The following is an 18,488-nucleotide window of genomic DNA, read 5'->3' on the forward strand; positions in this document are numbered from 1 at the left end:
GGATCTAAATTAAATGAGCATGTAAATGATGATGGCTTTGACCTGCGAGTGACTTTCCCTTGAGTATTTTGGCTCCATATCAGCTAGTAGTGTGTGTGTGTGTGTGTGTGTGTGTGTGTGCGTGTGTGTGTGTGTGTGTGAATGTGAACAAACCACATCTTCTCATTTTGACTCCATCTCTGTTTTTCAATTATGCTTTTGTCATAAATTAACCAGCAGACATTTGCTTTTATGAGTTAGAACATCAACACCCCTCTCATGTCTGTGGGCTAGGAGTGAAGCCAGAGCTAGCTGGGATTAGCTTAGCTTTGACTGGAAGCAGCTAGCCGACAAATAACCGTTTTTTTTTTTTATTTAACATTTCTGTTTGATTACGTATTAAACAAACCAGATAGTACAGCATGGTAATTAGTGAGCTTTAGGTGTGATAGTATAGGCGTAGCATATTTTTTTTGTTTTTGTTTTGAGCAAGGCTAACTTTTCCCCCTGCTTCCAGTCTTTAGGCTAAGCTAAGCTGAGCTAATCATGGCTAAAACATGAACAATCTTCTCATCTAACTCTCTGCACCAAAGCGAATACGCATATTTCACAAAATGTTGCACTATTTGATTAATATAAAATGTATAAATGTGCTAGTTTTTACTTCCATAAGAGTAAATAAGGCTATTTTATTTTAGATTTGATTAGTGCTGAAACAATGTTTAACAGAAAATTAATCAACAAAATTAATAATTTGAGACATTTATCAGGCAAAAATGCTCAACATTGCATTGATAGGGTTCAATATATAGGATATTTTGATATACACTATATATTCATATATTTTTTATTATTGTATAGATTGTATTGAATTTTTAAAGTCCCTGCATTTGCAGCAGGCTACTGCATCATATTTGTTTTTATATGTATAGAGTAACAAGTATTGGAGTAAAAAGTACAATATTTCCCATTGAAATGTAGAAGTATAAAGTAGCATAAAATGGAAGTAAATTACAAGAACTTATGGGTCCAGTGTGTAGGATCTGGCAGTATCGAGCGGTGAGGTGAGGAGATTGTAACCAACTGAAGCCTCTCACGTGTGCCAAGCATGTTGGAGAGCTACGTTGGCCGACATAAAAACGCAAATGTCAGAGAGCTATATGGAGCAGATCCAGTCCATAGAGTGTGTGTGTACGTGGAAAGTGAGTGATGAAGCAAGAGAGAGAGAGAGCAGCGGCGACTGGAAAAAGTTACGTTATCAACTTCGGCAAAAGCAGGAAAAGTTAACAGAGTTTGATTTGTTCATTCTGGGCTATTGTTGAAGAGGACCCACTCCCTATGTCGATATAAACGACTCATTCTAAGGCAATGAAAACACAATGATTCTTATTTTCAGGTGATTATACACTAATGAAAACATAGTTATGAATATTATATTCCATTTCTGCCAATAGATCCTCCTAAATGTTACACACCTGCCTACAGTCCACCTCGTTAGCTCTGAACCTGCTCTTTCTCTCTATTGTTTCCTCTGCATTCTTAAAGTAATGCCCTATTCTTCTCACCGTCCTGTCCTCTTCCTCACTCCATCTTCTTCACTTTGTCATTCTTTACTTAACTGTACCAGATGCCTGCATTGAGAGTAACTATGTAAGAAACAATTACATGTTCTAACATGTAAAACTGAATGAAACGTCACATTGTGAACAAAAACAAAAAGGCTTCTTTAGGTTTACTCAACAAAACTACAACTTCTTTAGTTTTAGACAACAAAACTACAACTTTATTAGGTTTAGACAACAAAACTACAACTTCTTTAGGTTTAGGCAACAAAACTACAACTTCTTTAGGTTTAGACAACAAAACTACAACTTCTTTAAGTTTAGGCAACAGAACTACAACTTCATTAGGTTTAGACAACAAAACTACAACTTATTTAGGTCTAAGCAACAGAACTACAACTTCATTAGGTTTAGTCAACAAAACTACAACTTCTTTAGGCTTAGGAAACAAAACTACAATTTCTTTAGGTTTAGGCAGCAAAACTACAACTTTTTTAGGTTTAGGAAACAGAACTACAACTTCTTTAGGTTTAGACAAAAAGGAAAGACTTCGTTAAGTTTAGGGAAAAACATTGTTGTTTTCACATGGGATGCAAACTTCAGTCTCCAGGGTGAAAACCCTGTGTCGTCCCAGACCTCCACCCCTTATGGAGTTTCACACTGTCTATACTACAGCACCTGACTTCTGCTTCTGTCATAATTACTACGCTAGAAGTCACTGTCATGTTCTTTTATACCTTCTTTTGGTGATCTACCATGTGAATAGATGATAAAAGCTACTAGTGGGTGTAGTAGGCCCCTACTGACCCACATCTATGGGGCTTATAGCGACTGATGACGCCTATTTAATAGCCTGACAACAGTCTAATCGGTATAGATATAAAACAGAAAAAACAGCAAATTCTCACATTACAGAAGCAGGAAAACAGAGAAAGTTTGATAAATGTCTTAAATGACTAAACAATTATCAGACTTCTTCACTCCTCTCCCCGTCCTTTCACCCATCACTCCATCCATCACACGCTGCAGTCGGGGCCAGCCTGACAATCGAGGCGCCGCATTTAGCAACTCATCTGCATGAAAATTCAATGAGACTTGATTTCTTTTCCCTCTCATTCTCGTATTAAACCGGGCAGCGGTGGGGAGGGGGGGGGGGTAAGAGAGAGAGAAAGAGAATGAGAGAGAGAGAGAAGCATGCATGTGTGTTATCGAGTTACTGAGCATGATGTAGAAGTATGTGAAATACTGTGTGTATGTGTGCTACTAGAGCATGTGACTCTGTGTGTGTCATGGTTCATTTTTCCATACTGAAGCGTGTGTGTGTGTGTGTGTGTGTGTGTGTGTTGGATATTATAATAATTGCTCCAGTGGAAACCATTGTAGCTGCAGCACAAAACCACACTGTGACCAAGCCAGAGAGTCAAAATGCACTTTCAGCAACACAGTCAAACAAATGTATGTGTAGAAACACACACACACACACACACACACACACAGAGAGAGAGATGACCTCCGTTGACCTTGTGGCACCTTAACAGGCCCGTGTGAAGACTTTTTGAGGGCAAAGCGTGGTCTCCACAACACACAAAGAGCCTTTCAGAGGTGATGACACACACATGAACACACACTCAGCTGTCTGTCCGTCTAAATCAAAAGTTTAAAACATGACCAGATGTTTATTGGATGCTGTGGAATATGGCTTCAATCCTGCAGAACTTTATTTTAAATTCAAGTGGAAATCAGACCCGAAGATACCATATATGTGTATAAAATGACACACAAGACATGTAGAATATTTCCATTTGATGTAACAGTGCAGCCATGGAGTCTTGGGCTTGAATATTTACAATAAGACTGCCATGAAGCTACTTAAGGGGAAATAAAAGGAGACAACTGTATATTAAGAAGCTAATTTAAGATTTTTTAAAGCTTTTCTTTTCAAAATAAGAAGTTAAGAACATGCTTGTGTTTGTTATTTACTGTATATTTTCATGCTTTTCCGCAACACTAAATGCTTTACCTTTTATTTTTATACTACTTTTTATTGCTATTTTTTCATTATGCAAAATATAGTCAATATTGACATCTTGTACACATACAGAAAAAGTAATTAGACAAATAATAATAGTGATAGTAATAGTTGATAATTAGGAAATAATAATAATAAAAATAAAAATATAAAAAAATGATCATTATAAATAAAAATTAAATAGAAAAAAGAAAATAATAACAACAATAATAATGAATAAATATGTGGGGTTGCAACAAACAATTTTGTTTTATTATTGATTAGTCTGCCTGTATGCTTTCCTTTTTTACTTTTATTGTTATTTTTACATTGTACAAATGCAAAATACAAAAAAGCAATTAGACAAAAAATAATAGTGATGTAATAGTAGATAATTAGGAAATAATAATACAAATAATAATAGATACATTAAAAAAAATAAGAAAAAATACATATTAAAAATGTGAAAGAAAATAATAATTATTATTATAATAATTATAATAATAATAATAAAACATTAAAATGAAAATAATAATAATAATAATAAATACATAAATACGAAGGGTAGCAAATAACAATAATTTTTGTTATCCATTAGTCTGCCTGTATGCTTTCCTATTTTAATAACCTGTGAAATTCCCAAGCTTTATGACAAACACAAGGTATTGCAATGCTCCAGCCTCTCAAAAGTGTGTGAAACCTCAACACACACACACACACACACACACACACACACACACACACACACATTCTTCCTGACCAGCAGCTATGATGCTCCTGCAATGTGTGACGTTCATAGCAGAACGCTTTTGCCATAAATGTTCCTCAAAATGCCAGGAAAATAGCAACAAACAAATGCATATAATGCTGCATGTGAGCAGAGCCGATGTGAACACACGGTCACGTTACCCTCACTAATGTCAAGTGTAACATTCCTGTGCTTTTCTTATCGTGAGAAGAAGCTGCCCTCCTGGTTTCAGTACCACTCCGCTCCCTGCTCCAACTTCTCCAAACCCCAACATGAATCCCCCCCAATAACACAAGAAACCCCTCCAGTGTCTCTTACCTGTCCTGGCCCAGAAAACTTCCATGTCTGTATTCCTGAACTCTCTCCGGCACACAAACTATCATGTAAACTCAAGAGGGGAAAGAGGAGGGGAATAAGAGGAGGAGAAGAAAAGCCAGTGACTCATTCAGGCTGTGGCTACCAGCGAGTCGGCAGGCAAAGATATACAGTAGAAGGAGAGGGGGGAAAGAAAGGAAGAAACTCTGCAGGGAAAGTATGTTTTCTCTCGTGGTGTGAGAGGAGAGAAAGGGAGGAAGCTGATGGTGCCTCCCCCCTTCTTTCTTCCTTTCTTCCTCTCCCCTCCTAACACTTCCCTTCTCTCCCCTCCAGCTCTCACCTTAAAAGACTCTACAAGGATTTTAAGAGGGTTCCAAGTATTGCCTGTAGATAGCTTGCATGCTTCATGCACAGCCCAGTGTTCCTACCAATTCATATCGGACCATTCTGCAGCACACGCTTTCTGTCCAGTCACAACCTTCTGCGTCGATACAGGAAGTATTTCACTTTTTTTTATTGTTACTTATCTATATATATATATACAGTATATATATATATATTAAAGATGGAAATGAATAACTGTTCTTTGTTTACATTTTCATTTTTATTTATCATTGTTGTAGGTCTATGGTACGACGGTACGACGGTACGACGGTACGACGGTACGACGGTACGACGGAGTATTAGGGCCACATTGAAGAAAAAAAATAAATCTGAGATTTTGAGAATAAAGTCATAATATTACGAAAATAAAGTCAAAGGTTTATGAGGAAAAATTCGTAATATTATAAAGTAGTAATTTAAATGTTATTTTCTTTTTTTCTCGTAAAGTTATGACTTTATTCTCGTAATATTACTACTTTTTTTCGTGTAAAGTTCTGACTTTTTTCTCGTAATAATATGACTTTATTCTGTAAATCTCAGATGTTTTTTCCCTCAATGTGGCCCTAATACTCCGTAGTACATTGTCTCTTTGGGCCTCACTGCATTAGACTTATATACTATATACTTAGACTATAAACTGTGTTACCTTCATCACAATAATCAAATATTTTGCAGCTCCAGACAGATTTTTTTTTTTTTTTTTTGCCTAAAATCGCTCTTTTGATAGTGATCTAGTGGCAGTGGTAAAAACGAATTAAACACATTTTTTTTCTAGAGCTGATGATGGAAGTAGCGAAGGAGTGAGCCATCCCGCTTCCTTCTCATCTCTTTTGAGAGTTACATAGTACCGGTCGGGCACTCATGAGAAAAATGTTGGAGGGTGAAGACAAATGTTCCAGTACCCATACTACCAATTAATTTAGTATGCCAGAAAAACATTTAGAATGTCCCAATACATAGTATGTCAAGTGCAGTATGCCAGAAACACCAGGATGTTTTACTGCATCCGGTCACATTTTGCAGTATACAAGCCAACATCTCTGGCTATTCTGACTCACAATCCTCTGCACAGGGATATATGAGGGTCAAAGTTCAAGGCACAATGTTATGATGAAGTAGTATGTCCCAATTGTATGCATACTGCATGCAGCGGTACGTACTTTTTAAGGGCAACTGCCGTATGGACTAAAAGTAAAAAGAAAAAGTGTGATGTGATTTGGAACGCAGCAAAAGTTTGTGAGCTGAAGTGCAAGCGAGCATGTCAATGATCCTGGAAACAGGAGTTTAGTTGGGTGGTGTCAGAGGATGTGCGAGAAACTCCAGATTAATTTACTTAAATAAAGATAAAACACGACAATTAACTTTGTCATGTCTTTGTTGTTATTTGATAACTACTAATACAACAATTTGCAAAGGGGAAAGTAAAAATTGACTTTGGGCAAATTCATTTCTGGAAAAAAAAAAGAAGAAAATTACCGTTAAATCCTGCAGATAACGTAAAAAAAAAAAAAGATATAATGTTAAAATACTGGAGTTAAATGTACAGTAATCTGTGTTTCTGAGGTTAAATGTGGTTGGAAGTGCCAGAAAAAGCAAGTAAGCAGAATTTGAGTTAAGGTATTTAGTCAAACTACTATTTCCAAGATCAAGTGTGAACTTTTACACTCAACTATATTATAATTATTCGAGAAATAACTAACTATAACAAAGTCAGGGACTAGCATAATCTAAAGTAAAACAGTACTACTCAAGTTCAGACTTGAAACATCTTAAGCCGGAAATATACTTGCTTTTAACAACACGTTTGCGTGCGCATGACGCGGCCTCGCACACCATTCATAGCTACACCTATGACTGGTAATGCACTGTAATTCGTATACATCCCACGGAATCAATTTGTGTGTTAGCCACGTAATTGTGAACCAGGAAGTGGATGGGTGGGTCAACATTGATTTATTTGTCACATAAAAATTAAAAATAATAACAACAATAATAATAATAATAACAATAATAATCATAATAATCATAATAATGATAACAACAACAATAATGATAATAATACAATAAATAACTTCCCTACTTCCTACTTCCTGAGTTATTTTAACCCAAACCACCATCTTTCCTAAACCTAACTAAGTCGCTTTGTTGCCTAAACCTAACCAAGTTGTTTCCTGTGAAGATGGAAGTTTATTTTGAAAAGACTGTATGCATGTAACGGGTGAAAATTGACACGTGTTGCTGGACATTTTGAGGAAAACACACGAAAAATGAAGAATAACTTTTTGTAAGATGTAATACGAACCGTTGTCTGAGGATACGTTGCCGTTTTGGTTGTGTACATAGTCAGAAATTAACTCTGTCCAACTGTCCATAACGCAAATGCATGGTTAAAAAGCAAGTATATCTCCGGCTTTAGACATGACTCGAAGAGGAGGGGTCAACTAGAAGAGCAGGTCTGCAATACCAAATATTGGTGACACGTGAATAAACTGCACGTTGTAACTAACAAATAAGAAGTCTTTGATCGCAGTGAAAAACTAGTGTTATCTGCTCCTAGAAACTGCTAAACAGCTTCTGTGTTGACTGGACATGATGTCGGCGGGACGGATACGTCAATCCCTGCTGAATAAATAACTAAAAAACGAAATAAGCCCTTCTTGACTTTGTTCAGTCTCGGACTTCTCTTGTACTTGACTTCAGCCTAAAATAAGAAGACTGATATATTAGTAATAAACTGGTGTACCAACCAAACAATTTCATCACCATTATATAAGTATTCCTAGTTAGGAACAACATATTATTCTCCTGAGAATACAGGAATAATGAGCAACAATATCTAGACGGCAATATCTTCATTCACATGCTTTCTGCTGCCTTTCCTCTCCTCCATCAGGTCTATTGTCGGTGCAGCCCGGCTGCTTTCCTTCCTCTCCTCAACAGCTACTTCCTGTAAACACTGGAGGTGACAAGAGTGACCGACGGCACTCACACATTGTGTTTATACTTTATATGAGCGTGTGTGTGTGTGTGTGTGTGTGTGTGTGTGAGATGGCTGTTAGGGGTTGGTTCGCTTCCAGCTCAGAATTTAATTTAAAACATTGTTTTTATGAAAGTTCCTCCAAACCTCGACGTGTTGATTTAACATCAGAAAACTTTTTTTTTCAAATTGGGATCAAATAACTGAAATAAAACATGAAACGAAGAGCTGGAAAATATGAGATCAGAATTTCCAAAATGTAATTGAAGAATAAAGAACTTTTTATATGACTTCAACCACATCTGTGTTGAGTGCAGCTGGCTGCAATAGTGAACACTCATCTGACCCCTAAATATGTTCCCCACCACGCTCAAATACATACAAGTATCAGATGCAGGTAAATATGTGATTGTGCATCTGTTCAGTGTATCTGCATGTACGAATGTTTGCTTTTGGACACGTCTTTTTAAATTAAGAGGCAAAACAATGCTGACTGTTGTAAGGAAATAAGAAGGTCAAAGAGATCAAATAAGGTAAATATGAGATAATTGATCCCCAGAGGGAGGGAGAGGGAGTTGTTGCAGCAGCACAAGGACCGCAACAGTACAAATAGATAGATAATGGAAAAGAAAGAAATAATAAGAGCTATATAAAACTAAAATAAGAATAGAATAAAATAACAGAAACATACTTTGATGCACCTTTAAGCACACCACAACAGTGATGTCACAGTGAACTGACCAATCCCCGGAGAACACTTTTACATCACTGCAGCAAAGAGAGAATTTCAACCAGCAGAGGTCAGAAAAATTAAATCTTTCCAGCTGAAGTTACTGTTTCTTCTTTAGGTCTGTTCAGATCAACCACACACCGAGTCTAACCTTCGGGTCTATTTTGGACCAGGTCTGACTGTGAAATGGTCCCTTTCAGATCGGGTCTCTCCTTTTTTGTTGTTTTTGTGTTTTTTTTTTTATAATTTATCTATGCACTTTGAGTTGTATAAGTATAAGTGCCTCTAGTATTAGTGTTTCTATGAAAGGACGGAAGCTGCCAAAATCAAAAATATAATATATATATATATATATATATATATATATATATATATATATATATATTTATATATATATATATATATCATTAAATGTACCAAAAATAATATTAAAAATAAATGTAGGCATAAATTAATTGATAAAATGTGACATAAATTGATTGATTGATTCTTTATTTATTTTTTCATTTTGTATCCCCCTATCTACTCTTCAATTTAATATCACCTTTTAATTATTTATTTTTAATCAGTTTATTTTTATTCATTTATTTTGAATTTTGAATTATTTTTTGAATTTTTCTAATTTATTTAATTATATTATTATGATATATTTATTTTATTATTATTTTTTAAATATTTAATTTATTCATTATAAAATGTATGTATTTATTTACGTATTTAGTCGATTTATGACACACGTTGAATGACATTTCAACATTTAATAATGTATAAATCATTTTAAAAATAAATGCAAAAAATAAATAAATTTAAAAGTTAATAAAAATATACAAATAAATAAAAGGGAAAATTAAGTATAAAAGTAGATGGATTAAAGCGTCTTGAAGTAACTTTTGTTATGATTTGACAATAATTAATGAATAAATTGCATTGAATTGAATTGATAGGGGAATTAATACAAAGGTAAATAAATAAAGGATAAAATAAAAATAAAGAAGCAAATTAAAAAAGAAATATCAATTTATGTCACATTTCATCAATTTATTAATGCCTACATTTATTTTTAATATTATTTTTGGTACATTTAATGGCATATTTATTTATTTATTAATCGAGTCATTTATTTTTGATTTTGGCAGGTTGGTCCTCCATATATCTCTGGTAAGAGTGTCCCTGGGACTGTACCAGTGTCCCTGCGAGCAAACAAGACACAATGGAAAGAATGTACACAATGAGAGCTGTACAGCAGACAGCAGTGAGGAAAAAAAGAGAGTATACAAAGGAAGAATTAAGGCAACACAGTCGATGACAGGTGTTATTAATATCTAATATCTGGAAGTCACGGCTGCCTAAGTGTTGGCGAAGCTGGCCCGGGACTGTGAGGCCGCTGAGTTCGCAGATCTCCACCAAAGAGAGAGCAAATGATTAATGCTCCCTCCGCCTTTAAATACAACAGCTGAGGTTCCTCTCAGCGAGGCAGTGAACTCCCGACAGCGTCGGAGGAGCTGCTCCGTCATTAAGGCTGCGGCTGAACTCGGTGGCTCCGTGAAACCGGTTTTAAAGCACGGCGGTTGCAGAAAAGTCACAGCAAGGCTCGTGCATTTTTGAGACCTTTGAGAGAACAGAGAAACACAGACGTGTTTCACTGCAGGCAGAGGAGCAAATTGACCGGTCTGAGTGTTGCTATGCAACCAGAAGAAAGTAACGGATTACATATTTGTCTAGCGGTTTGATTCCCAGCTCTTCCTGGAGCCTTGGTCAAGACACCGACTTCGTTTACATGCACACTAATATTTCACTATTAGTCCAAACATGACAATATTCAGAGGCTTCGTCCAAAATCACATACTACGCACTACATACTCAGTATGCAGTAATTTACGTCGTCACTTCCTGAGATCCTCCTTGCCGGTTGGAGACGTGTAACCATGGTAACCCGTGCCAACATCATGTGACCAAAATGACGGTTTGTGACAATCAAATTCTGAATTAATTCAAAATATATATTACGCCTAGCAAAGTCAAATCTTATACTTAAATTGAAATTGTTAAATTTAAGCGTTATTGATGTTACAGAGCTGTCCGTCAACGTCTGTTTTGAGCGTGGTCATCACTACCGCATTGCATTGTGGGATATTCATGCTGCTGCAGTGTCCAGAGTTGCATACTGTAACATTTCATCGGAAATAGTTTGCATTTTGCGTACTATTGGTTTTATACTAAGGTTTCGGACATACTAAAATATCTCACATACTGTTTTAGCGTACTAAATAGCATGTTAGGGTGGAATTTTGGACGCAACCTGAATTTGATACGGGTCATGTTAACAGCATATTCTGAATTGGGCCTTATTCTGAATGGAGCATTTTCCGATTAAGACGTGGGATATGCCAATTTTATTCAGGTTTTAGGAGCATTCTTTGGACGTGTTTACAGCATATGCAGAATATGCGTTTCAATCTGGGTTTTAACGGCAGTTTGCGACACACGGCCTCTCTCAGTCTGTTTATGTTGAACACAAACCAACTAGCCAACAGTTTGAAGAGATGCATGCCCACACACCTACTTCTAAACATCATGAAAGACTTGGATATCAACAGGTTTTTAAATATACGCAAATATCACAACGCCGACCTTTTCAAGAAGGTGGTTGAAGGAATGAAAAGAGTCTGTGTTTGCACTGTTAAACAAGAAATTAGATTACATTTTAGATTATAAATTGTTGTTGGTGTGTTAAGTCAATGTGCATATAACCCTCTGAGCTTTACAACTGTGACTCTGCAACAATGAGAAAGGATTTTTTTTGTCAGGTTTCTTTTGTTTTACAGGCACAAACCTGTAAAAAAAGTTTGACCGTAGGGAGAAAACAAGATGGCTGCAGGGGTCATTGAACTTTATCTTATGAGCTTTTTTTAACTTTCTGAACTTTTAAATCATCAGTTTATGAGCCGTTAAAGGGATTCTTTGTAACTTCTTACACGTATAAATTATTGCGGGTCGGTGTCCCATGCGCGCTCGCGTGTGGCTACGCTGTTCAAACAAGACACCAACACAAACTACAGTGAAGCACCAAAACCTCTTGGTTGTGTCTAGTGAAGCCCATCTGTTAAACAGTGTTGGCCGCGGTCGGAGGACGCGGGGGAGACCGTAGCTTTGGTCTCCAGGACCGGAGTCTCTGCTGTACTCTGCTCCTCTGCTCCTCTGCCTGCTGCCTGCCTTCACTCACACACCGCGCTCGTTCAAAAGAGTTAGTAGCTCTGAGAATATCTAGTGAATGTACAGTGGACGTTTGTGCAGAAATAACTGCTGCAGCTCCTCCAGACCAACAGAGGTTTCCCGTGTCTTGTGAAGTGACGGGGCTCCGCAGAGAGAAACGTTATCGTCTCCGACCAAAACTCCGGTGTCTCCCGTTCCCTCCGGCCGCGGTCGGGAGGCTGAGGCAGGAAAAGCCAACACTAGGATCAGTATTGATTCATGGAGAGACCTTCGTCTGGTCAGCTAACATTACTGCCAAGCAGGTGAAATATAGAGTGATATTGTGCTTTTAGCTGACGTGTGTCTCCTCACTGTTTTGAGCGATGCTCCTTCATGTCTATGTAGAGTGAGCACAAGCGCGAGCAACAGGACGCTGACTTTCGTTGACTTAACGGCCACAGGTGTCGCTGTTAACAAGACATTTCTGATTCTTACAAACAGACCCTTTAAGTGAAGTTTTAAGACTGTTAGTGAACTTATTTATCACAGTTATTCAGGTCATAATGTTCATACTATTCTTTATTTCTCTCTGAGTTACATCAGGATGAAGTAGCAGCTGAAAGGCCTGCAGTAGATAATATACTGTACAAGTAACAGCAGCAGCCTTCTTATGATCTTTGTTTTCGAGACAATTTTTGCATTAAAGTGGAGTCATCTTTCATTTGAAGCATGCTCTGAAGTATTCTGTGACGAGAGCAACTTTTTAAAAACTTTTTCTCACTGTTTCAACATTTTCTTTTCTTTATTTTTGTTGCTAAAGTGCTCTCATGACTTTGACCGATTAAATCTCGAGCATATTGCTTACTTAACTTCCCGTGTTAATGCAGGGCCGGGCTTCAGTTCCATCTTAAAGCAGCATCTGCTCTTTTAATTGTCTCCGTCCTCTTTTGTTGCAACACACCATTAATTTTGATGAGCAAGAGGAGGGATATAAGCTAATAACAGCATGCCATAATACCACAAACTCTGCATTGTAGAGGAGATGAACAGGGCTGAAGCCAGGTTAAGTCCAAGGAGTTTCAGGATAAAGTCAACAGCAAACGAAAAGTAATAAATAAAACAAAAACACACAGAACATTGCCCGTTCTATATACTTTATACTTTTATTTTAATGTTTTTGACATTGAATTTGTTATAGTTTGAGCTAATCAAATAAGGTGAAGGCACAATGCACAGTGAGTACTTTTACTTTAAGTACATTTTGCTGGTAATACTTAATATACTTTAACTTAAGTGTTGACTTTACTTAGTGGTGTAGGCTGTTTTCACAGTTTGCTATCAGTACTTAAATTACCATTCATGATAGCCGTTAACATTTGAATTAGACTGTGAATCACTAATGCTAATCGCTAGCATGCTGTCTATCGTTATGATTATAGCTAGGTAAGAGTGTTGTAAATGGTCTGTTATGGTGACAAAATACAGTATAAACTCAAATATTTGTAAATTACAGTTTACATGCAAGGCTTGAATACGTGTATGCTAGCAATTAGCATAAGCGATTCACAGGCTAATTGAAAGGGTAACAGCTAACAAAGAATGTATATTGCCAAGAGGTGAAAGTCAGCGCCCAGCAGCAGAGCTACGCTTCTGCCATTTTGGACTGAAAGAGATTACCAGACGCCAGCAAAATTATTTCTATTCTATGTCATATTCTATGGAAATGGCCTGTGTTGAACAATAAAAAATTATAAATATAATAAATGTTTTCAGTCCAAAATGGCGGCGGTTGTAAAAAAGAACACCAGAGTTTCATCTCTTTAATTCCATACTCATTTTTTCCATAAACCTAAAGAAGTTGTAGTTTTATTGCCTAAACCTAAAGAAGCTGAAGTTTTGATGTCTAAACCTAAAGAAGTTGTAGTTTTGTTGCCTAAACCTAAAGAATTTGTAGTTTTGTTGTCTAAACCTAAAGAAGTTGTAGTTTTGTTGCTTAAACCTAAAGAATTTGTAGTTTTGTTGCTTAAACCTAAAGAAATTGTAGGTTTGTTGCTTTAACCTAAAGAAGTTGTAGTTTTGTTGCCTAAACCTAAAAAGAAAATGTAGTTTTGTTGTCTAAACCTACAGAAGTTGTAGTTTTGTTGCCTAAACCTAAAGAAGATGTAGTTTTATTGTCTAAACCTAAAGAAGTTGTAGTTCTGTTGTCTAAACCTAAAGAAATTGTAGTTTTGATGTCTAAACCTAAAGCAGTTGTTGTTTTGCTGCCTAAACCTAAAGAAGTTGAAGTTTTATTGCCTAAACCTAAAGAAGTTGTAGTTTTGTAGCCTTAACCTAAACAAGTTGTAGTTTAGTAGACTAAACCTAAAGAAGTTGTAGTTTTGTTGTCTAAACCTAAAGAAGTTATAGTTTAGTAGACTTTACCTAAAGAAGTTGTAGTTTTGTTGCCTAAACCTAAAGAAGTTGTAGTTTAGTAGACTTAACCTAAAGAAGTTGTAGTTTTGTTGCCTAAACCTACAGAAGTTGTAGTTGTATTGCCTAAACCTGAAGAAGTTGTAGTTTTGTTCCCTAAACCTAAAGAAGTTGTAGTTTTATTGCCTAAACCTAAAGAAGTTGTAGTTTTGTTGCCTAAAACTTAAACCTTAAACCCTGACACCATATGTAGAATTGAAATACTTTGCACTATTCCTATGCGCTATCCATCAACAACACTACTAAATACCCATATAAGATGGTTTTCAGCTGAGGAAACATGGCTTGGGGTTTTAGTTACTCTGGTTGATGATTTCATGACGTTACAGTTTAATCTTAGAAAACTTGAGAGCTGTGAGAGTGAGTGACACGCCCGACAAACGGGCGGCAAACAGATCAGTAGGCGACACACACTCTATTAATGAATGGACACACCAGTGAATGCACACACACACACACACACACGTGTTTGTCAGTCACTGGCAGAGTGCCGACCGGCATTCAATTGACCTGCTTTAACACCTGTACGGTTGCCATGGTAGCAGCAGCCTCGGCCGCACACTCCCAGGCGCTGTTTCCTGTCTCCTGCCCTTCTTCTTCTTCTTCTCTGTCTCTCTTTCAGCATCTCTTTCTCTCTGTATACATCTCTCTTCTTCTCTCATCTCGTATCTTTGCCTCAGATCTCTCAATCGCTTTTTGCTAAACCCTCCTCCTCTTCCTCCTCCTCCTCATCCTCCTCACATTCATCCAATTATCTCAACACACACCCCTTCTCTTTTCCCTCCCTCCCTCTCTCCCTCTCTCCCTCTCTCTCTTGCTGCAGGGTTGCTGGCTGTGCTGACAATGACATCATCGATCTGAAAATATGAATGAACACGTTGGGTGTGTGTGTGGTCGGTCATGCCTGTTAGCATGAGCGAGTGATTGGAAAAAGAACAATTAATGACAAAGAAGAAAAGTAGAGACCATAAAAATGTATTTTTGAGGATAGGAACTGGAACAAAGGATGTCGGGTGATCACTAGGACAACAGTTGCATAGCAGCAGAGGCATCATATAGAAAAACCTACAGTGTGTCTGTTTAATGTGCCATAAATGAACTTTCGAGAGGGGAAAATAGAGTTGATACAGAAGGAGAGAGTGTGAAAGAGTGAGAGAAAAGGTAAAAAAACAAATAACACACTGAACCTGAGTGTGTTTTACGATGCTTTGCCGCTCAAACACATCTCCCAACTAAAACTACGGAGGGTCAACGATTTAATTTAATTTATTTATATATTTTTAGATGATTTCTTGGGCTTTTTTATGCCTTTAATTGAGAGAGACAGACATGGTTGTGAAAGGGGGAGAAAGAGGGGATGACATGCAGCAAAGGGTCGGATTCAAACCTCGGGCCGCTGCGGTGAGGACTCAGCCTTGGTACATGGGATGCCCGCTCTACCAGGTGAGCTACCGGGGCACCAACTATTAGATTTTTTTTATAATTCAATGAATATTGAAAAATTTTAAAAATCATGACTAATCCCTAATTTTCAATTCATGAAAGTTAAATGTAAGATTTTGGTCGCCTAAAAATGTCTTATTCAGCGTTCGGTTGAAATTTGCTCCGCCTTCTCGTGTCACTTCTGGTTGCAAAAATCCAAGATGGCGACGGCCAAAATACTGGGTCGTGTGTAGAAGAAACACCCAAGTTGCGAAACTCTTACCAGATGGTTAAGGTTAGTATAGGTCGTTGGGCAGCGAGTCTCGCAAGTTTTCTGCAAGTTTTTTCCCAATTTGCGCGTTGTCTTAGACACGAGCAAAATACCGAACTCAAGGTTTCAAAACGGCAATCCACAAACCAATGGGTAACGTCACGGTGACTACGTTCACTTCTTATACACAGTCTATGACTGAATCCTGGAAAATCATAGATTGCAGTCTTACAACCTGCATTATGAGCAAAGGTTTTTAGTTTAGAGATGTTTGGAGTGATTAAAGTTTTGTTTCATATTAATTTTCATTGTTATCTACTCAAGATCTTCCTCTTTGTCTTTTGGTTCATTTTGTAAAAAGAAAAAGAAAATCTTAAGTAAAGCGGTAGCACTGTGGGCATGTCTGTAAAGGGTAGACTCGTGGGTACCCATAGATCCCATTTTCATGTACATGTCTGGAGGTCAGAGGTCAAGGAACCCCCTCGAAAATGACTCGCTAAAATTTAGCCCAACTTTGGAGCGTTATTTAGCCTCCTTCCCAACATGTTAGCATGACGTGATTGGTAACAATGGATTCTTTAGGTTTTCTAGTTTCGTATGATATCCGTGTCTTCACTCCAGCCCTAAACCTACTAGAGCCTCTGAAAGACAGTACAATCAGTCGGGATTGCCCACGATCCCGCGGGTCTCTGGGGGTTAAAAGTGAATATGAGTTGAACATAGCATAACACAAATGGGATGCTGTATAAAGTATGTAAAGTATATGATAAATATCATGTACTGGATTTCGGACCCCAGGAAGACCAGTTGGTGCCATTGGCATCAGCTAATGGGGATCCTTTTCGAATAAATTAATAAACGATGAAACACCAAAGTATGGTTTAGATCTTGTATTACCTTGTCACTCGCAAGTGCCTTCGTAATTTCAAGTCTTAACTGTAAAAAATGTCAAAGTGCAAGAAGTAAAAGAGAAAAAAATTCAGTGATAAGAAATGTCAAAACCACGGCATCCGAGCCTTCAGGTCGTAAAAGGTATCAAACTACTCAAAACATATGTGTCACAATCTCTTTCTGATTATGTGAGGCGTCCTCGACTCTGTGTTCTGCTATTAAACGACAACAATCTGTTGACACCACACATCTGTGAAATCAGTCCAGCGTTGTGTAGTCTGATCCAAGCATGAGAGAAACACATAAAGAGAGATGTGTGTTCAGAGGGGACCAGGTGGAGAGAACGTACCAGGGATGAAGAAGAGTATAAAGCAAAGTAAAGAGGAAACAGTCAAAGAAAAGTACCAAGAGATGAAGAGGAGGTCGCCTGAATGATCCGATCAGTAGACAGAGAAGAAGAAAAGAGATCTGCTGTACAGGAAGTGTTTTCAGTTTGTTTGTAATAAACTGAGGAAGTCATAAAAAGAAAATCACCAGAAACAGAAGAAGAAATTGGAAGTTAATGCGAGCAGTAACGGCTCAACAGACCAAGCAAAGAGGAAATTAAAAACTCCTCCAACAGAAAACCTCAGACCTGCCCACGCTGTTTGACTTACAGGTGGATTCTGGGTAGAAATACCACGGCAACGAGGACACAGGCGCCAAAAATAGAGAGAAAATGTATAGAAAAATTCACCAATTTGAAACAGATTTTCCTTCTTTCAAACAAGTCCTCCTGACTAAATGACACAAAATGTAATTTTCCAAAACAGCTTGTGTTTTAACATCTTGACCCCATCACCGGCAGGACAGCATCGACTGTCGGTTCCTACCAAAATCCATCCTGTTTAACTTCTACAAAAATGATTCATACGAGCATTTTTTGATCCCAACAATCCCAACCATGTCCCCTTTTTCACGCTGACATGAAATATAAGGTGAGCAATGTTCCTTTTACGCCATCATTACCTCCGCTAAGGCCGAAGGACGGGGAAGGAGGTTATGTTTTCACTGGCGTTGGTTTGTTGGTTTGTTGGTTTGTTGGTTTGTTGGTTTGTTCGTTTTTTCACATTAAACTCGGTGAAATTACAGTTGAGTTGGAACAAAGCTCACTTGGTGATTGTTGGAAAGAGTAACGACGACGGTTTAGGTGAGTTTTACTTTGTTTCTGTCCAGTTTGAATGAAGTGTTTTACGATGCTCCGCTACGTACAGCTGATCTCAACATAAACAAAAATACATGTGGATGATGGCGCAAGTTGCACGGAGAGGGGAGGGCGGAGGTCTGCGCTCTCCGAGTGCCATTCTAGTTTACCTTTTGTGTGTGAAACACAGTCTGTATCAACATGGACGCTAAAAATGTATGATTAATCATGCTTCTGACGTTTAATAATGAAATTGCACTTCCTCTTTGCATCTGATTGACAGGTCTGATGAGTGGTGGAGAGGACACAAGTGTCGATATGCAAACTCATTTTTAACTGCGTTTCTACATCCATTTA

At 37.5% G+C, this 18,488-nt stretch overlaps 1 protein-coding gene across 4 annotated transcripts in view; it reads right to left on the minus strand.

The window, feature by feature from the left end:
* The window catches only part of nhsl2 (NHS-like 2), a 237,857-nt gene that overhangs the window by 115,495 nt on the left and 103,874 nt on the right, over nucleotides 1-18,488 (minus strand). Inside the window, exon 1 of one of the 4 annotated variants that reach the window (XM_037759706.1) lies at nucleotides 4,616-4,747. The exons of the other annotated variants lie outside the window; for them this stretch is intronic. Coding sequence (XP_037615634.1) covers nucleotides 4,616-4,640 — 25 coding nt within the window. The 5' untranslated portion in view covers nucleotides 4,641-4,747. Of the gene's footprint in view, nucleotides 1-4,615; nucleotides 4,748-18,488 lie in introns of those variants that run through there. 4 annotated transcript variants of the gene reach the window in all.

This window comes from Sebastes umbrosus, chromosome 22, assembly GCF_015220745.1.
Source record: "Sebastes umbrosus isolate fSebUmb1 chromosome 22, fSebUmb1.pri, whole genome shotgun sequence".
Lineage (NCBI taxonomy): Eukaryota > Metazoa > Chordata > Actinopteri > Perciformes > Sebastidae > Sebastes > Sebastes umbrosus.